The 27,207-nt window shown below is 50.2% G+C and overlaps 1 protein-coding gene across 3 annotated transcripts in view; it reads left to right on the top strand.

The window, feature by feature from the left end:
- Positions 1–27,207, top strand: part of ALPL (alkaline phosphatase, biomineralization associated) — a 51,997-nt gene that overhangs the window by 9,905 nt on the left and 14,885 nt on the right. For 2 of the 3 annotated variants that reach the window (XM_080920751.1, XM_080920753.1), the window contains exon 2: positions 23,425–23,572. In XM_080920751.1, the coding sequence (XP_080776877.1) occupies positions 23,512–23,572 (61 nt within the window). In that variant the 5' untranslated portion in view covers positions 23,425–23,511. Of the gene's footprint in view, positions 1–14,116; positions 14,177–23,424; positions 23,573–27,207 lie in introns of those variants that run through there. The other variant, XM_080920752.1, reaches the window with a different exon arrangement.

The raw sequence follows: 27,207 nt of genomic DNA, 5'->3' as shown, positions 1-27,207 counted from the left end.
GGATCTGTGTACTAAAGGCATGGCAGTGGGAGGGAACAGTATCCTTGACTCCGAGAGTCCCCTGGCTTATATTCCTGGAGACTGTGTGCAGAGATTGTTAGAGAAGATAATTGAGCTGTCACTCCTCCCCACCTAGGGCAGACCCAATGTGTCAGCTCCTAGATTCCCTGACACCACTCCGAGCTGACAGTGCACAGAACTGCCGTCTTTAAGCCAGGGAAGGAAGGTGTCATAGTCTCAAGGTGGGTGGGGAGCCATGCAAAGCGTCTCACACAGAATCCCAAAAATGCCGAGGGTTGCAGGGATGGCCAGGGATGTGCTGGGATTTGAACCTAGAGCTTAGACTCGTTCTGCTCTGGTTCCTGGGTTAGTTTGTATCAGTCTGGGCTTGACTTTGGGAAAGAGATACAATGTCTCCCTTGGGAATGTTTGGTCCCAACCTGGCTCTCCCTAATCTGCTTATTAGTGTGACTCCTGAGAACTGTCATCCACTAAAGCCCCACACTGGGCAGGCTGCCAAGATGGCTTGTCTGTCCTTTCTCCTTAGCTTCAAATGTCTCCAAGAAGTAGGTTCTAGGATCCCTTTCGTCAAAGGTGAGGGAAGGGGTACCCACAAGGACATGCAGCTCCAGAAATGTTCATGTAAAATTGAACCCCAGGAGCCTGGCTGCAGATTCTGGGCTGGGCTTGCTCAGAGCCACTGGAGAAATCTCTGAGGGCCAGAGGCCTGATTGCTTGAACCTGTTCCGTCTTCAGGAGCCAGAGTTAAGGGGGACAGGAGTTGAGCAAGCAGTGTGATTAGACTCCACAACACCCCAGGGAGTCACTGAGCCACCCCCTGACCCAGAGCTGACAGGCAGAGTTTATCTGTCCCCTGGGACTCCTGGTGGGGAGGGTGGAGACCCCATAGGGCAATCCTGGTGTTTTCAGGTCAGGAGAAGGCCACTCAGGAGTCTGAGTGGCTGGACTAGCCCAGCCTCTAGCCAGGGTTCTGGCCTTGGGCCTGATTCTGCAGAGTTTCTGTCTCTTGCTTCCAGAGTTTTCCTGGGCTAGGGGGAATCTCCCTGCAGTGACTTACGCAAGAGTTTTTCTCTCTAGTTTCCTCCTCCGCCACAGGCTCTGAGGCTGTGCTGCCCTGCTTCCCTGCAGTGGGGGAAGTGCACCCTTTCCCCCTGGGCAGCTACCCCATCTGAATAACCAAGTGCTTCCCCATGGCTCTTGGCCAGGCAGGGCTCACAGTGAAGACCTTTGCCAGCCTCTGTGCCCTGTGGCACATTCCAGCTGCCCAGGGTAGACTCCAGGAGAAATGCCGTTTCAGTGGCTGTGGCAGCCTAAGCCCAGAGGGTGCCTGGGACAGAGGCAGCCTGTCCCTCTCCACCCGGAGAGCCTCTCTGCTAGGTGGAGGAAGCAAGGCACCCTTGTCTTGTCTGTTGGGGTGGCATCTCAATGGCCACTCAGTGGGTGCCAATGTCCTGATACCTGTGAATGGAGAGAAGGGAGAAGAGTGAGGGGGTACGGAAGACAGGATTGCAAGAAGACCTTTAGCCAATCAACAAACACTTACATTTATATATTATTTTACTTATTAATTTAAATTTTTTATTGTATCATTTTATATGCATGGGTGTTTTGCCTGCATGGGTGTTTGTGTACCACTTGTATGTCTGGTGTCCACAGAGGCCAGAAGAGGGTGCTGGATTCCCCTGGAACTGGAATTACAGATAGTTGTGAGCCACCACGGGAGTGCTGGGAATTGAACCCGGATCCTCTAGAAGAGCAGTCAGTACTCTTAACCACTAAGCCACCTCTCCAGCTCCTAGTTTTATCTTTTTGGGAATGGATCTCTAACACAGACTGGCCTCAAACTCATGATGTTGCTGATTGTGACCTTGAGTTCCTGATCCCCCTGCCTCCACTTCCCTCCTAGGCTCACAGGTATGCATACCTGGTTTATACAGTGCTGCAGATGGGCCATAGGCCCTTGTGCATCCTAGGCAAGCCCTCTATCGGGTGAGCTAAAACCTAGCCTCTACCCAGATTTGTTTTTAGCCCAGTGCCTGCAAGGCCCTGGGGAGTGTATTCATTGCCAGCCAATGTGGCCATTCCCATCCTGGGGAGTTGACCGGGTCCAATGACGTACACAAAACCAGTGCATAGGGTGGAGGAAATAGAAGAGAGGCCACCTAACCAACCTATGGCAGTATAAACAGAAGGGCCCTCGGGGAAGGTGGCCTTATCCTATAGGCTGGTGTAGGAGCCACAGTAGTGCCTGACTCTGCCTGATCTTCATCTCCTGGGAGAAGAGAGAAGAGAAGTTAACAGTTTATAATCAGTGGGAGCAGAGAAGATATGGAAAGGCTTATGAACGATTGAAGGACTCCTGGGGCTGGGGACTCTGGAACTGAGCGCACGGGGGGGGGGGGGGGGGGGAGGGTTGGAGGTGGTGGCCTTTGAACTGGAGGGTAAGTGAGAAGGAGCCACACAAAAACCTTGTCCAAAGAATGTTTTAGGAGGTCAAGAGCAAACCCTAACCCATAAGAAGAGAACCCAGGCCTTTCGACGTGGCAGCCAGAAGGTCTGATGTTCAAAGCCGTCAGCTGTGTAGTAAGTTCGAAGCCAATTTAGGTTACGTGAGACCCTATCTCAAAAATGATTCAGGAATAAAACAAAGCAAAATAAAGAGGGAAGAAGTAAAATGTAAGGGAAGAGAAATTGGCCCAGAGGTCAGAGGGGTGGAGCTAGGGGTGATGTCAGAGAGGTAGGTAGGACCTGGGACGTGTATGTGGCTTTTGACCCAGATACATGGCATATGGACAGGACCTGTTAGGGGACTGCAGAGGTGAGTGGCCTCCTGCTTGCTGGTGGCCCCTTAACAACAGAATGGCTTTGGTGGTTCACTCATCCTGTCCCATTCAGCTACAGATGGGACAGCAAAGCTGAGGGAGAGAACTGGTCCTAGAAAAAAAAGAGACCAGACTAAATTTAGGCCTCCTCACACCTACCAGTCTCTTTCCAAACTGCCTCTCTGGGTCAAAATGGCTGCTAAGCATTTAGGGCAAGTCGTGTGTCTTTGCTTTGTTCGGCAGATGGAGTGTGGGATTTAGTGAGCTGGCCTGGGATCTGTGTGGTGGCTGTAGAGGACCCCAGAAACAGCAAGAACAATGTGGTTATGAATTCCTGGGATGGCTTGGGCCTCTCTGAGCCAGGATGAACAGCAGGCATTTCTTATGTCTGGCTGGCGTGGTACAGATATGCCGAGGGTCTCTTCACTGTTTCTTTATGGACCAAGAATCTGTGGGTGGGTTAATGGCCGGCCTGTCTCTAAGCACTCTTCTCATTGCTCCATAACTGAGTTGTTTGCATAGGTAAATTCACGTCCTAGGGCTACTATTGCTGCAATAAAGCACCAAGACCAAAGCAACTTGGGGAGGAAAGGGTTTATTTAGGTAACACTTCCACATGGCTGTTCACTGAAGGAAGTCAGCACAGGAACTCACACAGGGCAGAATCCTGCAGGCAGGAGCTGCTGCAGAGGCCATGGAAGGATGCTGCTTATTGGGTTGCTCCTAATGGCTTGCTCAGACTGCTTTCTTACAGAGCCCAGGGATGTCACCACCCACAATGGGCTGGGCCTTCTAATATCTATCACCAATTAAGAAAATGTCCTACAGGTTCGACTATAGAAGCATTACTCAATTGAGGCTCCCTCCTCTGATTATAAGACTCCTTCTTATGTCAAGTTGACATGAAACTAGCCAGCGCTGCTGGCCCCTTGTCAACTTGACACACAAAACATCACTGTTAAGCAACAGCCTTTCCTGTCTTGTCTGTCTCCAAGATTCCACATTTATGAAGACATCACAATATAAAACAACTTGCAAACTTAAAAGGCCCTGCAGCCTTACAAATTCAAACACTTTAAAAGTGATCTCTTTAAAAATATCCAATCTCTTTAAAAATCTAAACTCTCTCGGGGGAAAAAGAGTTTAAATTAGTCTTTCAACTGTGGGCTGCTGAGCTAGCCCTAGTTTTTGAGACAGTGTCTCATGTAGCCCTGGTTGGGCTCAGTCTTAATATGTGGCAAAGGCTGACCTCGAACTCCTGAACCTCCTGCCAACACCTCCAGTGCTCAGATGGCAGGTGTCACTCACTGTCCTCTCATGCTGGGATTAAAGGCATGCACCTCCACGTTCAGACGAGTATTCTTTATTTTATTAGGGTTAACATTGTATGCTTATAGGTAGATACCAGGTGTACATGGTTTCTCATCCCTCATCCTTTTTTCTATCTATGTATGTCTGTGCATGCATGTATGTATGTGCACGGTGTGTGCATATTTGTTAGTGTGGGCATGACTGTGTGTGTGTGTGCTCATGTGTATGCATGCACATATATGGAGGTCAGAGGTCGGCCTCAGGTGTCTTCTCAGTTGTTCCCCATCTTTCCTCTTTGCAAAAGGTCTCTCACTGAACGTATAGCTCGTAGACTGGCTGGCCTGTAAGCTCAGGGACCTTTCTGTCTCCGCTGGGGTTGAGGCATGCACCGTCACTTCCTACAGTTCGTTGGCTTGCTTCCCCAAGGGTTCTGGGGATCTAAGCAAACACCTCACTCTCTGAGCTTCCTCCCATGATCTGCTTTGTCTTAGGGGTTAGTATTTAGCAACATATCATAGTAGTATGCATATACAAAACCCACGTTCAACTTTATGAAAGAGTGTCACAGCACATGTAAATCCTAACTGCTCTCTCTCTCATTCGCCCATTGCTGAAGCCATATTTTTGCATGTATCTGTGACTCATTCCTTTCCTTCTGTGTAATACCTCCCATGGATGACTTCCCACAGCATTTATTTATTTTATCTTGTGCTAAGGATGCGACCCAACGTCTCAAGCTTGCAAACACTCCTTCCCAGAACTATGTTCCCAGCCTCTATTCACGACCGTTGGCTTTGGTTCTTAGACTGTTGCTGATGTGGAAAGAAATCCTGATGAACACAGGGCTGGAGAGATGGCTCAGGCGGTTAAGGGCTTGCTACACAAGTCTGAGGCTCTGCGTTCAACCCGGGAGCCTGTGTAGAAAGTGGGGCTTGGTGACAGATGTGTAATCCAGTGTTGTAATGATAGAGATAGGTTGATCCTGGGGCTTGCTGGCCAGCCTAGTCAGTGATCCCAGGTCACAGTGAGCGACCCTGCCTCAAAATGGAAAGGTGGAGGGGCTGAGAGAAGGCTCAGTTGGTAAAGGCATTTGCAACCAAGCCTAAAGGAAGACAAGTATTCAATCCTTGGACTCACATTGTGGAAGGAGAGAACCAACTCCTAAGAGGTGTCCTCCACACACACAGATACATGCATGAATGCACACACACACACACACACACACACAAATGCACACACACAAATGCACACACGAATGCACAGACATACACACAGAGAGATGCACGCATAAATGCACACACAAGCACACACATGTGTACCCACAGTGAGGTGAGTGTGCTAGGTTCCTGAGCTCCATATGCAACAGGGGATACGTGACCTTGATTGAGATTCTGGTCTTCCTGCCCCCTGCTCCCAAGTGCTGGGACCACAGTAAGCACCATCACCCCTGGCTGATGTGGTTGCTGGCATGGAACCCAGGGCTCTGTGGATGCTAGGCCAGCACTGTAACAACTGAGGTACACCGCTACACCGATAGCCTCTACTGGGAGCTTTTAAAAGAATCTTAATTTGTGTTTGGAGTGCATTAAATACTTTTTAAAATCATTTGGAGATGCTCTCGATAATTACATGGCTTTTCTTGTTTGATCTGTTAATGTCATCCGTCGTATAAAAAGACTTTCCCATGAAGCCTCTGAACTTGCGCTCCTAGGACGGCCCTAGCCGGGGACCTGACTGGTTTTGCTGAGTGTGTACTCAGCCTGCGCCGGTGACATATTGTCTAGAATGATCCATCCCTCTGGGCTGAGGGTTGTGGTGACCGTGGTCATTATGGTAGAGGGTTGTTTTTTTTTTTTTTTTTTCACTCTCTGCCGAAGTTCGAGTAAAATCAAGAACAGTTGTTTCTTGAAATTTGGTAGCATTTACCGATGAGATCATCTTCGGCCGGCCTTTTCTTTGTGGAAAGATTTTTCATGTGGTCTCAGTTTCTTTATTTAGGCTTTTTCACGTCTGCCTATGTCAGCATCGGTAAGTTCTAGTTTTAGTAGTGTGTGCGTTTAACCTACGTTTTCACATTTATTTACATAAAAGTTTAGCATTTTCTTGTTATATAGTTCTTGTGTCTGTGATGGGATTCTGTCTATCTGTCGGTTGGTCCTGCACATGCTAAGTGTAAACTCTGCCACTCTTATGTTTCTGGGATGCATTCCCACCTGTTGGGTCAGAAGCCCCTTCCTCTATCGTGAGTTTGGTCCAGATGGCAACAACACATCATTCTTTATTCCTGTACTTGTGATTGGATGTTTCCGCTGTCCAGTCTGGGCTCTTAACAAATAAGCCGCCTTTGGATGCTCTCACAGGGATTTCCGTGAAGATAGGGTAGACTTTCTGGTCATGTGACACACATATGTCAACCTCGTGAGTAAGGGCGAAACCTCTCCAGAAAGCACAGAGTGCAGTAATGTCTGCCTCCAGCACTCCTACAGGGAGTGAAGCTGGAATGGAAGACTCCTTTGACGGTGACAGTGGAACCCTGTTCCAAACACCTGAGGCTCTCACTGGCGTCCACATGTGCACTCGTGTGTGTGTGTGTGTGTGTGTGTGTGTGTGTGTGTGTGTGTGTGTGTGTGTATGACTTCTAGACCAGTCAGGGTTACATAAAGAGACCAAGTCTAAAGAAAGTTACAGGTCAGGTAATGCTGGCACACACCTTTAATCCCAGACTTGGGAGGCAGAGGCAGGCAGATCTCCGTGAGTTTGAAGCCAGCCTGGTCTACAGAGTTCCAGGACAGCCAGGGCTACACAAAGAAACCCTGTTTCTTACCCCCCCACCCCACTCCCCAAAAGCTACAGCGATATTGCATGTTCCTGTGACCAATATGCATTATTTGAGGTCCACCTTTTTCATGGTTACTGTGTTTTGGGGTGAGGGGACAGGCTTAAATTGTGTCTTTATCCTCAACAAAATGACAGACTATACTTGGGTTTGGTCGGGTCAGTTCCCCCTGCTGACACCTCAGGCCTGCTGAGCCTTACTTTGTCACCCCAGGGAGAAGCCTAGAGGAAAAGGGCCATCTACTCATGTCAGAATCCTCCCTTGTCCGATAGGGCATGTGTAGGGTGACTGTTGTGTGGGGTGACTGTGTCTGTGGGTCCCCTTCCTGTGACCCCCCCCACGTCTTTGATTTTGTCTAGGCTGCTTGTTCCTAAGGGCACCAGCTCTGGTGGTCCAGGAACAGTGAGCGCATGTGTGTGGGCATCTTGGCACAAAAGGAGAACTGAGAACCACTCAGTCTGGCTTTCACTGTGAGAACATGCAGGCCCGGCTCCATCTGCAGGGAGCTTCACTGTCCTCAAGAGTCATCTGAGCCCTGTCACGTTTGCCCCACAGTTATCTGGGGTTAGCCTCAGTGTGACGATGCAGGGACCACCCCTGATGTCTGTTTAACTGCTTTATCTATCTATTTATAAATGTATTCATGTATTTATTTTGAAGGCAGGGTCTGATAGGACTCAATCAGATCACTAGAGAGCCAAGGATGACCTGGAACTTGTGGTTCTCCTGAGTGCTGAGATTACAGGCATGGGCCACCATGCTCTGCTTGTGTGGTGCTGGGGATCTTGCTCAGAGCCTGTTACATGTTAGGCAAGTACTCTACCAACTGAGCTACACTCAGTTTCGATCAAGGTGTGCAGGCCCGGGCCTGCCCCACCACACCCAGAGCACAGTGATCTGATCTCCAGAGCAGTGCCACAGGCACTCTGGAGCAATCTGAACTCTAGCTCAGTCTAGAAGAGACGGACCTGTGCCTTTATTTACCCAATCCACTTCTCCAGTGCCGGTATGGAACCCAGGGCCAGCTCAACCACTGAGCTGTACCTCAGATCCAGACCTTGAGTTTTCTACATCAGAAACACTACAAAGGAGACAACTGCAGGGAAGGTGAACATGGGCAAACTAAACCAGAATGAGGGCCCAGGTCTCGCTAATCCCAGTACCTGTGAGTGAATACAGAGGTTCACATCTGTAATCACCCGAACTTGAGAGGCCAAGGTGGGTTAATTAAGAGTTCAAAAGAGGGAGAGATGGCTCAGCGGTTAAGAGAACTGACTGCTCTTCCAGAGGTCCTGAGTTCAATTCCCAGCACCCACATGGTGGCTCACAACCATCTGTAATGAGATCTGATGCCCTCTTCTGGTGTGACTGAAGAAAGTGACCATGTACTAATACATACTGATCTACATAGTGAGTTTCAGACCAGTCAGGGCTGTAGTGAAAGATGCTGTCTTAATGATAATATAGAGATTTTGTCTTAGTAATAATAGAACACACACACACACACACACACTGGGTCACTCCCAGTCCCTTCAGTCCTTCATGGCCTCCCGGCCTTTGCACCAGCTGTCTGCCTGCTGTCCATTCAGTCTTGCCTTCTGACTCCATCACCCTGGCAACAGGAGACCCTAGGTACTTGTCCCCATTCTGTGTGACTCTGTAAAGGTCACGTAACCTCTTTGGGGAAAAGCCCGAAGACCTTGGGCTGTCCCCTTGCCGGCCTGTGTTGAGTATCTTCCGAAGCCTCCGTGGATTCACCCCAACATTATGACAAACTTCTTTTGAGCTTTGAAGTTGAAAACTTTAGATCTAGCTCTGCCGCTCAGAGGCTGTGTGATCTTAGGCAGGTCCCTTCACCTCTCTGTGCACCTTAAAATGAGGACGACCACATGAGTGCCTACCTCAAAGCACAGGTGGGATAGCTCAGTGGTAGAGTGTTTGTCTATTGTGGGCTAGGCCCTGGGTTACATTCTAACACTTCAAAAACCAGCAAATAATAATGCCTGGCAAATACTTTCCACATATATTCCACAGAGTGTGTGAGCCTTAGAGTGTACACCTCCTCTGCACCAAGTCTGTGGGATGGGGCGGGTATCACACGGGGCCCCAGGTCTGCCACCTCCAAGACCAAGATTCTGTTTCACTCCCACCAACTCTAGGAAGACAACCGGATAAGCCCCGATGGGGAAGCTGGTTGGAAGCTCCCCATCACATGTGCGGTCCAGCTGTGCGCCCGGTGGGCCTCGCGCAAATGCACCTCAGTGATGGGCCAGAGGTTAATGGCGGAGACAGAACAACAGTGGGTTGGCAGTTTAAGGCTCACACCATCGGGGATAGAGCCCAATAGGTTTTGAGGCTGTGGAGTAGAACAGAAGGGTAGTCCCAGGAAAGGATCCTCCCACCTCCCACCCCAGCCTGCCCTATAAGGATGGGCGGAGCCCAGAGGGAATGCCAGGGACCTCACTCAGCTGCTTGCTTTGCATTGACTGGGCTTGTGGCTAAGCCTCTCTGCTTCAGTTTCCTCTTCTGTAGGTGTGAAGTGCAGCAGCCCCCTCCCCCAGGGTCACAGTGTGTGCTCTGGAGCTCTGTAATATGGGTTCCGGAAAGCCCTCTCTGAGCCCGCCTTCCCTCCCTGGCTCCTCTGTCTCTTACTACATCAGCGACCTGGTTTCCCTTCAGCAAGGTTCTTCATCATTTCTGTCTCAGTTGATTCACCCCTGACAGGTGTTTGACCTATTCTATTGGCCCCTGGTGGGCAGTACCTGCTCAGTGAACAGCAGCCCGGGGGCCATTGTTTAAACACACAGGAGGTTGCTGAGGTTCCTGGGCACTGGGGACACTGTGCAGGTCTATCCCTTTTAACTTTTTAAACTGCTTTGAAGGCTGTCAAGTGGAACAAACTACCTCGGAGGACAGCCAGCCAGCCCCACCCCTGCTACCCAGTGACCAGGGGCAAAGGCCCCCCGGCTCGGGGCCAGGTACATCTGGGGCGTAGCTGGTCCTGCCCCTCCCCAGCTCAGGGACCTCGGTGAGTTGTGTCATCTCTGTGCTTCTGTTTTCTTCTCTGAGATAGATGTTTTACAGTTCTGTACCGGCGACTTCCTGGGGACTGACTGTCCCCTAGACTGAAGGACCTTTCAGGCACAAGGCCTGTTAATAATATTACTACATGGAGCTCATACCAACCTGTGGGAAGGTGTGTATCTCTAACTCTTTTGGGCAATCCTACCCAGGAATTCAGGATTTTTCCTCTAATTCTTTTCCCCTCCCTCCCTCACTTACCCACCTTCCTTCCTTCCTTCTTTCCTTCCTTCCTTCCTTCCTTCCTTCCTTCTTTCCTTCCTTCCTTCCTTCTTTCCTTCCTTCCTTCCTTCCTTCCTTCTTTCCTTCCTTCCTTCCTTCTTTCCTTCCTTCCTTCCTTCCTTCCTTCTTTCCTTCCTTCCTTCCTTCTTTTCTTCCTTCCTTCCTTCCTTCCTTCTTTCCTTCCTTCCTTCCTTCCTTCCTTCTTTCCTTCCTTCCTTCTTTCCTTCCTTCCTTCTTTCCTTCCTTCCTTCCTTCTTTCCTTCCTTCCTTCTTTCCTTCCTTCTTTCTTTCCTTCCTTCCTTCCTTCCTTCCTTCTTTCCTTCCTTCCTTCCTTCCTTCCTTCCTTCTTTCCTTCCTTCCTTCCTTCCTTCCTTCCTTCCTTCCTTTTCTGACGTTGTCTTACTATGTATCCCTGGCCGGCCTAGAACTTGCTTTGTAGCCCAGACTAGCCTTGAATGTGAGCAATCCTCCTGCCTCTACATCCAGAGAAACTGGGGTTGCAGACACGCATCGCCATGCGCAGCCACGGATTCCCAACGTGGGTATTCACACGCAGTGTGTCCACCCACCTTTAACTAATTTACCCCGTGCCGTCCCTTTGGTGGAAACAGCCATGTGAGCGTGACCAACCAGTGCGATTGTTTACAGTGTGAGGAGCTGAGGAAAACCCTCTGGACTGGAGTTCTGAGGGCAGAGTCTGGGCTCCAAGCAACAGAGAGAAAAAAAAAAAAAAAAAAAAAAAAGCAAACAATAAGAGAATGAACCAACCTCCGTTCAGAGGTTGAGCCTCAGACCTTCCTGTGTCCATGGTCCAGGCACCTCATGGTTTTTTCTGTGGGTTTCTAGTCCATCACGTAGATCGTGGTTCCCCTCTGGCACCCCCTCGCTTCACACCCACAGTGCCCTGCCACCCAGATGGAACTGGTTCCAGCATCTACCAGTTACCCACCCTGCAGCAGCAGAAAGAAGGGGGGCTTCCTGTGTTGGGAAGGGGAATGGACTCAGAATAGCCAGATTTGACAGCAAGTGTCACCAAGTCATCGTGGTGGCAACAGAGGACACTAAAGAGGTCCTGTCTCACAAGCAGATGTTGGAAGCTTGGTAGAGCAGTCATCCCTGTGTTAGAGATGGCAGGGCAGCCTGGGGTAGCCACCCCACCCCCACCCCGTGGCACACTCTCTCTGCAGAATGGTAACCACAGAGGAGCAGATCAGGGTGGGAGGGAAGGCTGGGAGTGCTACCCGACTCTTAGACAGGATAGTGTCCCCAAGCAAGTCACATTCAAGGCAGGAGGAGCGGAGGAGAGTCTGTGTGGTCTGAAATGTGCTTTCTGCCAGATCCCCAACCCAGGCTGAGCCAGGGAACTCAGTTGTCATGGGGATCCTGTATCACTGTCCTAGTCCATGTGGAGACAGTCCTTTTAGATACTAGGGTGGCAAAGGCATTGCATGAGGAGTCTACCAGGCCTGGGTGGCTCCTGGCTCTCCCACACCTTACAGTGTGAGCCATGAGCCCGTTACTCTTAGTCCTGAGGGTTCTGCCCAAGTCGGGTCCTTGGGAGATGATAGAAAGCTTCTAGCACATAGTAGGTGCCCTGTGGAGACATTCTTCTCTTCCTGTTACTTTCTGTGTGTCCTTGCCCAACTTACTTCACTTCTCTGTGACCTGGGAGGAAGGATGGCATCCACCCATCAGAACTGTGGTTGCTGCCTTACTGCCCCTGTCCCTTGTGCCCACATTCCTCGGCACAGTGGCAGGAACAGCCAGTGTGACCATTGTCCCAGCACACCACCATGGGTTTGGTTTTTTTGAGTCAGGAGCTCATGTGGTCCGGGCTGGCTTTGAACTGATTGGAGAGCAAGTATGGAGACAACAGACCTAAGACACCACCCCCATCTTGATTAGCTCATTACCAGCCCGTGTTCCCCTCTCACCTCCATGACTAAGAACCTCAAACACCCCAGTTGCTGGGAGCCTAACAGCTGGTCACAAGCTCGACTGGAATGTGGAAAGGATGCTGTGGGGGACCAGCTGCCAACTACCAACATCTGCGTGTTCCCTGCCTGTGCCAGCTGGGACTCCGTGGGCAGGCCCACCCAGCGCGTTACAAGTTCAAGACCCCTTTCTGTAGTCTGGGCCTGCTCAGCCTCCTCCCCAGGGTTGTCTTGGGGACTAACCAGGTCCTCCCGGGGGAACCCAGCCAGAACAGAGCTGGGGGTGGGGAGGGTATCTGAGAGTCCCTGGAGGATGGGCTGAAGCTGGGGGTTATGGGAAAAGTAGGGTGTGTCTAGGGTCAATATTCTGCCCAAGTCCCACAGGGATTTCTACAGCCCAGCTGTCTACAGGTGCTGGGTCAGCGACCTGGACCCAGCCTGTCCAAGAAATGACTCTACCTCTTTCTCAATGTGTGTGACCTCGGGCAGACCTCATCCCTCTCTGGAGGAAGAGGAGCTCCTCCCCCAGGAGCCTAGGAAAAGCGTGCCAAAAATGAAATTTGATGAGTACCCTGAGTCATGGTACCGTCCAGTCCGTGTTGCGTATGAATTGTACAGAACATGCGCATCTCATTTCCAGTCAGAGGTTGCGCTTGGACCCTGAGAGGACTTCCAAAAGCAGAAAACACCCACAATAAAGACTCAAATCTGACATGGTTACTTGCTGTTTGACTCTGGGCAAGCTACTTAACCTCTCTGTGCTCACTTTCCCCGTCTGCTGAATGGGGAACAGCTGTAGTGTTTATCCTGTAAGCTATTGTAGGATTAAATGAGTTAATAGAGGTCAAAGTAGCCCTGGGTAGCCTGGAACTCATGATGTAGACCAGGATAGCTTTGGTATGAGAGATCGACCTGCCTCCGTCTCCAAGTTCTGGGATATAAGACACACACCGTCAAGCTCCGCCTGCAAAGCTCTCTCTGGGCTAGCCAGGGCTTCCGAAGCCAGACGCTGTAAGTTTGGGGCAGGGTGAGGAAGGAATGTTCTCTGACGCTGTCTGTGCAGTTTCAGAACACCAGCATCACTGCCCAGCCTTGCAGACCATCCCACACCTCTAGCCATTGCCTCCCACAGGAAGAAGATGCGTCCGTGTGCTGTGTGATTCTGGAAGGTCGTGAACCCTCTCTGTGCCTTTCAGTTTTGAATGTTAGGATGGGACTGTCGTGTGTCCTGGTGTGGGCTGGGGAGGGGAGAAAGTGGGACACAAACTGGGGTACAGCAAGGAGGGAGCAGGGGCCTGAAACGCCTCCTCAGCGGCACATGGCCTTCTTCACCCTCTTCCATGCTCAGCTTCCAGGCTCATAGGCAGGATGTGTCCTCTCCATGGTGGATGGAAGCCTGTGTACCTATAAAGTGATGCTCTGGGCCTTCCACCCCCCTCCCGGCCCAGTCTCTCCTCCCACTGTGGCTCCAGGAGGCTGTCTGGTGGCCCGGTGAGTGAGCCTTGGGTACCCCCAGACCTCATGCCCAGCGCCTTCTGATTCCAGCTCTGGCAGCCATGCCCTGGCTTACGAAATAGAGCCGGTGACAAGGGTGAGTGGAGGCACAAGCCAGGTCCTGCTTTGGCTCCTTTGGGGCTACTCCAGGCTGCTCCGTCGTCAGACAACTGCTGTCTGCTTGGCCACTGCCCCTGACTGAAATTCCTCGCATCCTGCCTCTCAGCCTTCAATCACCCTGACTGCTCCTCTAACCCAGCCGCACCGCCAGGCTTGCTGGTGACCTGTTAAGTCTGTAGCCTGTTCTCTAAGGGAGAACACTGCCTGGGGCTTGTATCCTCTGAGTGAAGGAGACAGGACTGGGGAGTGGGGGAGCGGGCAGGGACCTGTGACCTACCTCATCTAGATGCTGAACTTTGAGCATTATAGAGCAGGAAAGACCATTTCAGCCTCAGGTGAGCAGGCATGTGGGCAAGCTGTGTGTGTGTGTGTGTGTGTGGGTGGGTGGGTGTGTGTGGGTGGGTGTGGGTGTGTATCCACCTAGCTCTCTGTCTTCCCTCATTCTTTCTCCCCACTGCCCTACATTCCTCACTTACTGCCCTATAACCCCTCACACCCACAGGTCCCCACATCCAGGTTTACTGCAGGTAAAATGGCCGGAATCTTTAGGGCAACCCTGAGTCTCTCAAGGGAGTGGCCCGGTGCAGGAGGGATGAGATTTCTCACCTCAGGTTTTCCAGCTTGAGGGGCAGAGACAAGGTTCCCCCCTGCAGCCTGGCCCGCTGTTACCCTCATGCTGCCAGGCTGCCTCTTCCAACACCCACTGCTGGCCTGGCAGGCCTTTCCTGGCTGCTGCCCTGGCCTCTGCAGCCACAGACTGCCCAAGGGCAGAGGCATTCGTGCCATGTTAGGAGATAGTGCCTGGCTGGGCCTGGGTGGAGGAGAGCTGCCCAGATGAGGGGAAAGTGCAAAGGGAACAAGAAGAGTCTTTGGGTGGACTTCAGAGAACTTTCCAGAACAGGGAGGGCAGCCTACAGCTGTACTGAGGCTGAGGGTGTTCCCAGATGGCTGGTGTTCTCTCCAAGGCCTAAAGACTCAATGGCCTCTCTCAACCTTGTGCTGTTCTGTCTGTTTCCTGCCAAGAAGGGATGTTAGCAGCTGGAGACCTGAAGCTTGCTCTGTCCCTCCAGCGTCTGGCTTTAACGCCCCATCTACGGAAGTTCCCTTTCGATCCGACCACAGTCTGCTCTTACCAGCCCATGTTCTTTCTCCGGGCCCTTCATGGAAGCCTTAAGTTCATCAGTGAATGAACAATGCTCTGGCCAGAAAGGACTGTCAAAGACACTTGGCTTGGTTGAGAGGCAGGTCCAGGCCCCTCCCAGGCACTGCAGCTAAAGGGGCCACTTGGCAGGGTAGTTGCTGTAAGCTACTGTCCCTGCTCTGCTTTCTTCAGCCTTAGCATCAGAGAGCGCCAACTGACAAGGGACTCCAGTTGCACCTTTGTTCTTCCTAGGGGCTTGGAAGGTGGGTAGAGTCACTAACCGCCTGAATGCTGGGACAACGGCCATGTGTCACTGTATCTGTCCCTTCTTTGTCATCTTGAGGTCTGCCATCCCTCCAGTAAAAATCTTCCCCAGTGTCCCTTTAATCCTGTCCACGAAGTCTCACAATGTTATGCTTTATGCTGTGGTGTAGTACAGCAGGAGGCAGCACCTCAGCAGACCCCGCCATGATGTCCTCCCCGGCGCCCCCCTGAGCAATCGCACCGTGCTGACAGGCCAACATAAAGATGTATTGCAGGAGAAGGAAAGGGAAGGGGACCTGGAGAAAAGGAGGACAGAGAAGTACAGGAAGAAAGAGGAAGTGGGAAGAGAGAGAAGACGGACAGAGGGGCGTAGCTGCGCAGTCTCATACGCCGGATTGGCTCGCACCTGGTGGCAGGTGATGACGTAAGCTGTTGCTAGGTACCTGGGAAGAGCCTAGTGGCTCACAGACAACCCCCAGCAGTCAGAGGAGGCAGACGCAGAGCGAGGGCCACTAGGACACTTGTTAATGTTCACTACATTCTCATTTATGCGCTTTGTGTGTGTGTGTGTGTGTGTGTGTGTGTGTGTGTGTGTGTGTGTGCGCTCGCACACGTGCATGTGGGGACAGAAAGACTCGGAGCCTCCGTTTTTCAGTCTGTGAGATGTAACCACTGTGCTGATTGGACAGGATGCCTGCCGTAAGAGGCTAGAGGGGAGGCAGGCAATCCCTCAGATGCGTTATTGGTCCCTACCCCCAGCCTGAGGAGACTGGCCTGCCAGCTCTGAGTCTGACTGGCCCGGTGCCGTTCTGGTTCCGAGGCTGGAAGCTTTGGGTTCAAATCCCATCACTACCATTGTTTCCTCGTCTGCAAATGGAGATGCTAATACTGGGCTCACATGGTGTTGGACACACAGTAGGTACTCGACATCTCTCTGGCTTGCGGATGAGGTAAAGGTGGCAACAGCTGCTGGCAGGCCCCATCCCGGATTGCCTTCTTTCTGAACTTTACTGAGTCTTTATTTTCTAATTTTAAGTTTTCTAAGTCAGGGCCTCACACAGTCCACAGCTCCCCCATGCAGAGTCTTAGCTTCTTTCTCTGTCGATAAATTATCCTGACCAAAGCAACCCAAGAAAGGAAATGTTTCTAGGTGGTAGCACACAAGGTTGATCCCAGCACTCAGGAGGCAGAGGCAGGCGGGATCTCTTGAGTCTGAGGCCAGCCTGGTCTATGGAGCGAGTTCCAGGACAGCCAGGGCTACACAGGGAAACCCTGTCTCAGAAAACAAAGGGTTAGTTTCCGCACACAGTTCCAGGCACCGAGCTTTGTGGTAGGGAAGTAAAGGCAACAGGAGCTGGAAGTAGCCAATTACGCTGTCACTGAGTGCCCAGCACATGATAGGTGCTTCCTTTACACTGGCTGGTCAGTAATCGCTCTAAACCCTAGAACAGAGTTAGGCATACAACAAGTGCTCAGCCAATGTTCTGGAGGGAGGAGTGACAAACCGGACAAAGCTGGATGAACAGCATCAAGCAGCCCTCCCCACAAACCTCCCCCCCCCGAGTGGGGGGAGGGGAATTTTGTGAGCCCCATCTCATCCTCCCTGCCTAATCCCAGGATTAACTCAGCAGTAAGGCTAGGTCACAGCCACTGACCCCCAGGTTTCAGAGCTAGGGGGGTTGGTGTGACAATCACATCTGAAGGCTCTCTTCACTCCAAGATGGCATTCCTGTCACCCACTCTGGACATGGTGGTCACAGCGGTTGTTAGCCTCTTTCTGTTCGTGCTGGCCCTGGGCCTGCTCTGTCTCTTCACCTGTCGCCTGGCCAGGCCACTCAGGTAGGAGACCCTAACCTCTGCTCCTGCCAAGTGCCCTGCCCCCCCAAAACGATGGTCTCTCTCTTGTCTCTGGTGGGTAAACTGAGGCCGGAAGAGGGCCATCCCCTCCCTGGAGAAGGAAATGGCGTTGCCTGCCTAGGTATGTAAGTGTTTGCCAGTTGGCTGGGCCCCAGCTCAGTTCTCTGAACTGTCTTGTGAGGTCAGGAGAACCGGTGGCTGGGAGGCCACGTGAGTTCCCAGGTGGACATGATGGAGCACCTGGTACTGCGCATCCTCAGTCCTGTCTTTCTGATTGTCCTGGCTCTATTGACACCAGCCGGAGGCTGGTGTTCTGCCAAACTCTGGAGCCGATGCCTCGGTGCCATTGTCAGGGCCCAGGCCCAGCCTCGAAGCCTCTCTTCCGGCCTGCCAAGTAGCTGCTCCCTCACCCAAAGCCACAGCCCAGCTGGAACCGTTCTTGTCCTAAATAATCAGATCACGTAGCTGGAAGCCTGGCAGAGAGGCTGGGCTAGGCAGACGGAGAGGACCAGGGCCCAGCATCCTCTCCAACAATGGGTGGTGGGAAGCCAGGATTCCCCCAGACTGGGCCCACCAGAGTCTCTCACCCTGAGCTGCCTGAAGCCTCTGGGGTGGGGGGAAGGGAGGAGTCTGAGTAGAGGCAGGAAGCTGGAGGGTTTCCTGGGTTCGCCCCTTCCTGGCGCCACACAGATTTATCTCCCCGTCAGGGCATTTCAGTGAGGGCCTGAGACCAGAGCTCAGCGTCCCAGCCTGAGCATCTCATCGAAGGCTTTAGGCTCAGGGTGCAAAGACCTTCACTATCTGGGTCTGCAGTTTCCAGAGACTCAGGAACCTCAGACTAACCATGTAGGCTGCTGGTGCCTTCTTAGTAGGCCTTGGTAGTTCTTAGTAGGCTTCCTCATTCCTTTGTTTCGGATGCTAGGTGCGGAGAGAGAAATCCTCAGGGCACAGGTGCCACACCTTGGTTTCCACTCCTTCCCTACCCCATCCCTGTTTCCTGCATCACCCCACAGTGTTTGATCCTTTGTGGTCCTTCCTCAAGTTCTGTATATGCTGCATGTTTGAAAGCTACTTATACTAAGACTGATACATCACAACTGTAGACTGAGCATCTGTTACTGACATGTTTTCCTTATTATGGACAAGAGCTTGCTGGGAACTATGCCAAGTGTTAACAGAGAATGTGCTGTGTTTGTCTGTAAGGTGTGTTTTTTTTTTTTTTAAAGATTGTTTGTTTGTTTGTTTAATGTCTATGAGTGCTGTTTTCAGACACACCAGAAGAGAACATCAGATCCCATTACAGATGGTTGTGAGCCACCATGTGGTTGCTGGGATTTGAACTCAGGACCTCTGGAAGTGCTCCTAACCACTGAGCCATCTCACCAGCCAATCTTCTGTAAGGTTTTGGTATAAGGCTTTCATCACTTTTTGCTTGGATAAAAAAATTATTCTGGGGGCCAGAGTAGTTGCCTCGCCTACATGAGGCCTGGGGTTCTATCTAGAAGCAAGAAAGAAGGGGGGAGATGGGGGAAGGGAGGGAAGAAAAAACATAATAAAGGAAAAAGCAAAAAGAAAGAAAACCCCCAAGGTCTTTTCAGCTTGGCTTTCTGAGTACTGCCACCATGTCTCCTATGCCTGTCCCCTCTCGGGCAACCTTGTTGAGTCTCATCAAGGTTGTAACAGCTGCTGGCCACCCTTGATCCTCTACCTCTAGCCAAGACCTGCCAGTCCCGACTCCAGCTGTCTGTCTTTCCCAATGACACCTCAAACCTGCTTTATCAGATCCAAGTCCCTGAATTGTCCCCACAAAACCCACTCCACCTCATGCTTCCAAATGTCACCTCAGTGCCAAAAGATGAATTCTTTCACCCTACGATCAGAAACAAGAATGTGTGTGTGTGTGCATGAGTGCGTGAGTGTGTGTGTGTGTGTGTGTGTGTGTGTGAGTGTGTGTGTGTTCGAATGTACACATACTTGTGCAGAAGTCAGAGGAACCTTTCCGGGATCAGTTCTCTTCTTCCATCCTGTGGTTCCCTGGGATCAAACTTAGGGTGTCAGGTCTTAGCGGCAAGCACCTTTACCCACAGAACTTTCTTGCAGCCCCTTAAACTCTTGGTAAACTACATGGTTATCTACATGGAAAATGCCAAGGAATCTCCACATGTGCACACAAAATTTAGAATTTAAGTGAGTTCAGCATATAAGGTGAAAACATAAAAAACATGTGATTTCTTTACAGTAGCATTAAAGAAACCAAGGCATGTATGGAAAGCGCCCTCCCTGCCCCCATGAAAGAAAAGCATAAATATAAATGTCACAACGCCTGCCTCTGCCTCCCAAGTGCTGGGATTAAACATGTGTACCACCACTGCCTTGCTAACTTCCTTTATATATATTAAGATTTTATTTATGCATCTGAGTGCTTCGTCTGCATGTATGTCTGATCACCACCTGTTTGTCTGGTGTTGCAGACGGTCGTGAGATGCCACGTGGGTGCTGGGAATTGAACTCAGGTCCTCTGCAAGAGCAGCTGGTGCTCTTAACCACTGAGCCATCTCTCCAGCCTCTGTATTCACTTAAATTTACTTATATTGATTTTGTGTGTGAGACAGTGTGGGTGCACACCTGTCACAGTGCATGTCTGAGATCAGGGGACAACTTGCACGCCTCCCTCTCTCTCCCTCCCTCCCTCCCTTCCTCCCTCCCCACCCCCCCCCCACCCCGTCTGTCTCTCTCGTTCCAGATCGTCAGGAGGTATGGGGTCAAGTACCTTTATCTGCTGAGGTCTCACCAACTGAATACACAGTGCTGGTCACATGGTGATGGAGGGCCAATCAGAGAAGCCGGTTGAGCAGTACAGACTGTTTAATTACAAGGAGAGCATACTGGCTTTAGTGGCAAGGCGGGTCTCCCCAGTCACGGCATCATTGGAGGGCTCTATTCTTGTGTCAGACTTCAAAGCCTTTGCTTTGCACTTGAGGAAATGGAGGGGTTGGGGTTACCATAGTAATCTTGCTGTTATTTCTGGCCTCAAAAGTCCTGTGGTCAAGGTTCAGCTTTGCCACCTGCTTGTTCATAAGCACAAGCTAATTATGTCTCCTCTCTAAGCCATGGTCTTCTTGTCTGTCATGAGAGACGGTTGTTTCCTCTTTCCCTGCTGTAGAAGTTATTAGTGGGGAAACCCCATACCAGACATTTCCATATTGACTGCATTCCCAAACAGCAGCCCCGACCTTAGAGACAGTAACCCACATGCTGAGAAGTCCCTATACTGTTAGTAAGAGACTGTTCTATTTTCAAGTTAAGCCCACAGGCAGAACTAGCACCTCAAACAGTCAACAGAGGCTCCTGCTCCTCAGAAGTCCCATGGACACCCCTTCTCTGTCTTATTTTGCTCTCTCTGTACCTAGTAGCAAAAAACCAAAGGGATGAGGGGGTTTGCCTAAGCGCTCATGCAACCTGCATGGCTGTGCCATTGGCGCCCATGTGTGCCTATGGTTCTGGCTTTCCTGACTCAGCCACACCTTGGGAGGGGTACATGAGGATCTGTCGGCCATGAGTTCTCAACAGTGTGTTCTGAGATGGAGACAAGAAACAAACAAGGGCAGGCATGGAGAAGAAGGGGCCCCGTGGCAGCCGGATGGTGCTCAGCTGTGGTGGGTGATGCCAGGTGCCCAAAGCTGTATCCAGCGATGATCTTCTGATAATGAGTGACCACCTGGGTCTCCCATAGGAGCACAGATAAACGATCGAGAGTCTTAGACCACTGGTTCTCAACCTGTGGGGTTTGGCCCCCAAGGGGATTATGTATCAGACCTCCTGCATATCAGAGATTTATATGACATTGGTAACTGACACGTTTAGTTTTGAAGTAGCAACAGAAATAATTGTGTGGTTGGGGGGGGTCACCATGACGTGAAGAACTGTAATAAGGGGTCTCAGCGTTAGGAAGGCTGAGAGGTTGCTAGTGCAGTGGCTAAGATGGACCAGGAAAGAGTTATTTTGAACACAGGGAGGTACATATCAACCACTGAGGCAGTGTGAAGTTGGGGTGTTAGAGTTCATCTAAAAGAAGCGACTGTTGTGTTAGAATGGCGGCTCGTCCAGACAGATCTCACCAGGACAGTACAGTTCCACGGGAGAGGTTTGTTGTGCGGGAAAGGACAAAGGAGGTGACGAAGAAGAAGGAAAGAGGGGGAAGGTCAGAGAGTGCTCAGCCTTTTATTTGAACTGTGACATAACCGCACACAATGTTTTCACTGTGTGTGTGTGTGTGGTGTGGTGTGGTGTGGTGTGTGGTGGGGGTAAGTGGACCATTGGATGCTGTGACATTTTACCTGTGTAGAAGTCAAAGGACAATTTCTAGGAGTTGGGTTCTCTCCTTCCACTATGTGGGCCCCAGGGATCGAACTCGGGGCCATCATCAGTCTTGGCAGCAAGCGCCTTTACCTACTGAGCTACCTCCCTGGCCGGAAAACAAAACTGTTTTTAAGTTTAGCAATCACCTACAATAGACTTCAGGGTTTAAGTGCAGTTAGACACTTGAAGGAGGACATTTCCTAAAATTCCCTACTCATTCTTCATTCACCAGAGCCTTCCTTAAAGTTCCTTATTCTGATGGTAGATTGGCAGCTTCTCTGTCCTTCCTCACCACGGGATTTCTGTCCTTTCTGTTTCCCATAACGAATAGGGTAATCACACCGTGGCTTGTACTGACACGGTAACATTATTTCTAACGAAACTCTTGATATTGAAAATCAAATCTCCTTCCAAACCCAGAGGTGTGGACATCCCGTAGCTAGCCGCCTGTGGGGTTGTCCCGTGTGATTGCAACAATATGACTCCGGTTAAAAACAGGCTGAAGTTATTCATACACTGACTTTAGGCAACTTGGAAACAAATTTATAAGAGGAAATAATTGTTCCTGGTCTTGCCACCCAAAGAAAACCACCAATTAATGTTTGCTGTGTTTCCTTCAGTCCTAAAATTCCTTCTTTTAAAAAAATATTTTTAAAGTAGGCTGAGGGTATAGCTCTGCTGTGAGAAGCGCCCTGAGTTCAATCCCCGGCATGGGAAGTGTGGGGAGCAGAGTCGTCTTCAAATGTATTGTCAGCGTCATTGTCATCGTTGTGTGTATGAGTTCAGAAGCGTCATGGTGCATGTAGGGAGGTCAGGGGACAATGTGAGAATTAATTCCCTCCTTCTACCTTGTGGATTCTCTTTGGGGATTGAACCACGTCATCAGGTTTGAGTCAAGTGCCTTTATCCTCTGAGTCACCTCCACCGTCCCAGGGGACAATTTTTAAAGTCAGTTCTCTTCTCCCACCAGAGGCTCCAGGCATCAGACTCACATCCCCAGGCTTGTTTGGCAAATGCTTTTAATTGCTAAGCCATCTCTCAGCACCAAGGCAGAAATCTCAACAGACACACCAGCGAAGACGGTATACACTTGTGGCCAAGGAGCCCCGTGGGACAGTGCTTAGCATACTAGTCATGGGGACATGCAAGCTCAGATCAAGGAATGTGAGCCAAAGTTGTCCAGCTTGGGTGAGACCCTGGCTTTGATCCCAGTATTGACCAAAATAAAAAAACAAACAGGCAAACAAACAGAACAAAGACAAACAAACAAAAACAGAAATAGTTTTGGGAGAATGAAGTGAATATCATTTAAAAAAAAAAAAATCAAAGCAAGCCAGCTACTGAAGACATTGCCCTGTGATCTCAGCATGGGAAGGACATAGGCAGGAAAATCAGGGGTTCAAGGTTATCCTCAGCCAGTCTGGGCCACACAGATAGCTCTGCTTATAATCACTTACAAAAAAAAAACCAAAAAGGTACATCATTGACATTGAAGAGAATGGTGCAAAAATTGGGTAATAAATATCCTTGTTAAGAAACTCCGACTCTTTTATCCCTGCCTTGTGAGGCACAGGGGTCGAGGGCTGTGTGGACTCCGTTGTAGGCTTTACTTCCTGATGTGTGGTCTCTGAGCAAGCAGCAGCCAGAACGTCACCTGAGAGCTTCCAGAATTACAAGAGACGCTGGGCTGGGCCTAGGACAGGCCGAACCCTCCAAGGGACTCCAACTGTGACCTTTGTCGAAAGTACAGCATAAGAAACCTGCCTCAGGGCAGGTCGGGCACCCAGCAAGTGGGGTGGTACCTGTTTGTGGTACATTTATCCTTACACAACTGTTTACGTGGTTTTCTTCCCAGAATGGTGGCCCAACAGTTCTTGCTGAAAGAATCAAGGCACAAAGACGGGAAGGAAGAAACTGCCCCAGGGTTGTGAAACATACCTTTTCTTCTTTTCTATCTTCTAGGATTGGAACATCAATTAACGGCTGACACCCCCCCCACCTCTTCCCACCCATCTGGGTTCCATCGAGGGACAGAACTCTGGGTACACCATGATCTCGCCATTTTTAGTTCTGGCTATCGGCACCTGCCTTACCAACTCATTTGTGCCAGGTAGGACTGCGGGACTCAGGTGGAAGGAGAGGGTGGGCAAGGTCAGATGAGAGTATGGTCTGGGGGTCAGGGTCATGGACCTGTCCACAGTATTTAAGAGCTGGGAGCCAGGTACACAAAGCAAGATCCCTTAGCTTGCTTTCAGACCAGTCTTCAGTGGGAATAGTTAGATGCATGAGTGAGTGTGTGTGCCAGATCACCTGGAGCTGTAGTTAAAGGCTGCTGTAAGCCACCCCACATGGGTGCTGTGACCCAGCACTGGTTCTCTGTAAGAGCAGTACACATTTTTAACTGCTGGTCCATGTTTCTATGGGGAGTTTCCTTGTTTTATCCACAGAAGCATTTCTAAGATGTTTTGCTTTGTTTAACCACACCTCAGGTCTGATTAGTTCTCAGACTAATGATTTGTATGTTCTAAATTCACATCTCTGGCTAGATACAGGCTGTCTCTCCCATTCCATCTCTTGCTTCAAAACCACAGACGTCCCATCAACTTCAGCTAGATCTGTGTCTGCCCCGACACCCCCAGAGTTCTTCCACAGTTATCCTTGCTTACTAACCTCTCTGCCACAATTTTCCTTGTATTTTTTCCTGGGAACCTTCACTCCTCTTCTCAAGGGTAGGGTCTGGCTTTAATTGTATTTTTCCCCTTGCACATATATCTGTGTACCATGTGCATGCAGTGACCAAGAGAACCCCTAGGATTGGAGAGACAGACAATTGTGGTCACCACATGGGTACCGGGAATCAAACTGGGGACCTCTAGGAGAGCAGTTGGTATTGCTAACCACTGAGCCACCTCTCCAGGCTTTCACCTTATTTCTGAGATAGGGTCTCTCACTAAACCTAGAGCTCACCTTTTTTTTTAATTAATTAATTAATTTATGTATTTATTTATTTATTATATATAAGTACACTGTAGCTGTCTTCAGACACACCAGAAGAGGGCATCAGATCTTATTACAGATGGTTGTGAGCCACCATGTGGTTGCTGTGAATTGAACTCAGGACCTCTGGAAGAGCAGTCAGTGCTCTAACCACTGAGCCATCCCTCCAGCTCCCAGAGCTCACCTTTTTAACTAAACTGGCTGGCCAACAAGCCCCCAGGACCTCAGTTGTCTTGGTTCCCCGGCACTGGGGTTACAGGTTCGTAGTGCTGAGGACCTGACCTCGGCCCGTCTTGCTTGTACAGAGAACACTTTGGCCCTGAGCTGTCTCCTCAGCTCATCTCGCCTGGCATCTCTGTATCTTGCGTCAGCAATGGGAGCCCTCCTTGGCTCCAGCCATCATGTGGCTGAATGTCCAGTCTTTCCCTCCATGAGCCTCAGTTTCTCTGTCTGTCTGGTGGAGATAATGCCCCTCCTCTTTGGAGCCACGGAGGGGGTGCAGAGACGGATTCAGTATCTGACTGAAGTCAGAGGGCACAGAGTGTTGCGTTTTTAACCCCTTACGGGGTCTCTTGTTTCAACCAGGAGATATGGAGACTGTTTGCTCCAATGGTGGTGAGAATCTCAGACCAGCACGTCCTCTGGGGTCCAGTGAGGCCTGTCCATGGGAATCCAGGTTCATCTGGACAGGGTCCCTGCCTCTCAGCACTCTCCGTCCACTCAGATGTGAGAGATGAGCCAGAGACAGAAAAGGAAGAAAGTGGGGGAGGTGAGGTGGGATTGTGGGAAAGGGATAGATAACATCTGAAATATAAAACAAAGAAACAAGAAAAAAAAAAAAAAAAAAAAAAAACAGATGGGACTGGGAAGATGGTTCAGTGGTTAGGGTTACCAGCTGTTCTTCCAGAGGACCCAACCCCCAGCATCTACATGGCCTCTATACAACAGCTCACAACTGCCTGTAACACCAGTCTCAGAGAATCCAACAGCCCCTCCTGGGCTCTGTGGTTGCCAGGCACACATGTGGTACCCAGACATACACACATGCAGAAAAAGCAACCGTATCGTTTGTTTTAAAGCAACAGATGAAAAAGTATCTACAAATATCCAACAGTTCAGTTTCCAACTCTCCTTTTAGCTGCTTACAATAAATGTTGATTAGTATGTGTGTGCATTTGTTTGTGTGTGTGTGTGTGTGTGCACGCGCACAAGTGCCTTTCCTTGCATGTTCTCATGAGGAGATCATGTATGGGTCTGTTCTCGGGCTCTGCTTTATAGGTCCCAGACATCAAATTCAGATCGGATGGCTTGTCAGCAAGTGCCTTTGCCTTCCCCCCACCCCCAGACATCTCACTAGCTGTGTTCTAGCAACCCTCCAGAGAATGTTGTGTTGTTACATTGTCTGGGTTTTATAATAAATTATAACTCAGAGTAAAGAGCACAAATCTTAGATGTCCAGAATATATGTGTGTGTGTGTGTGTGTGTGTGTGTGTGTATGTGTGTGGACATATGTATATGTGGATATACACACACACATATATATATACATACATACTTATATATATATACATACATACACACACACACATATATACATACACACCTATATATACATACATACACACACACACACACACACATACATATACATACATACTTGTGTTTGTGAAACCACTGACATGATCAGAGGGACATTCCTAGACACAGGACAGGCTACCTTCTCAGTGCCCTTCCCAACAACCCTATCCTGATGCCAAGCATCATTCAATATGTTCTGGAACCATGGGAGTGGATTCATGCAATAGGTACTAATCAGTACCTTAGGACATAATGTCACATCCTGGGCATTGGTCCCTGCCGTTTTTCCTCTGAAATAATGATCTCCTGGTATCTAGTTGTCCAAACCATCATTGCTTAATATTGCCAGATCTCTGGGAAGGAAGTCGGTTTGGTACTGACTCAGCCTTTCTTCATCAAATTCCCTATCTAACAGAGGCCAGTTTGAATGGCGGCAGAGCGGGTATTGAGAAAGATCCTGGGCATGGGGCAGACTGGCGTCAGTCTGGAGGTAATGGGCATGTGGTTAGAATGTACTGAAGTTATTCAGCCCCAAGAGGAACCCAAGTAAATGCACTGTGACCCAGGACATTCTGGTGTGTGCAAGGGAGAGGTTAGAACCAGCCAGGTTTACAGAACCAGCGATTTAAACCATCAACCCAGGGTCTTGGTAAGGATCTGGGTTTGGAAGAAGCTAGTTTGTAGGGGCATATTCTTGTAATCCCAGGCCTGTGAGACTGGAGGATTCCTGAAGCTTCCTGTTCAGCATAGCCAAGTCAGTGAGCTCCAGGTCCAATGAGAGACCCTGTCTCAAGAACCAAGTGGATCTAGGTATTTTGGCTTTATGATCTCCATCACCAGCACCCCCCCCCCCATTCATCTAGGCCAGAAACTAAAACAAAAAACTTACCCGAGTGGTGGACAGCAAGGCCCAGGCTTCTCCTGAGGGCACAGGCCTGTGAGGACTGAAACTGGGGATTTCAGAAGACACTTCTAAATAGAGGAGGGGTAAAGGCAGAAGGCAAGTGTTTGGGGTGCAGGATGCATGAGAGGAGGGCTGGAGGCCTTGGAGGCCCAAGACTTGAGGTGGTGGAATGTGGTCCTCCACCCTAGGCTGTCTGTTGTAGCCATTGCTTGGTGGTTTGAATGTCTTCAGCTCTTCCCTTCCTGCTGGAAGGAAGTGACGCCCC

Source organism: Micromys minutus, assembly GCF_963924665.1.
Source record: "Micromys minutus genome assembly, chromosome: 9".
NCBI classification, from domain to species: Eukaryota; Metazoa; Chordata; class Mammalia; order Rodentia; family Muridae; genus Micromys; species Micromys minutus.
The sequence above is the reverse complement of the archived record's forward strand: the minus strand, read 5'-3'. Positions and strand labels throughout refer to the sequence as shown.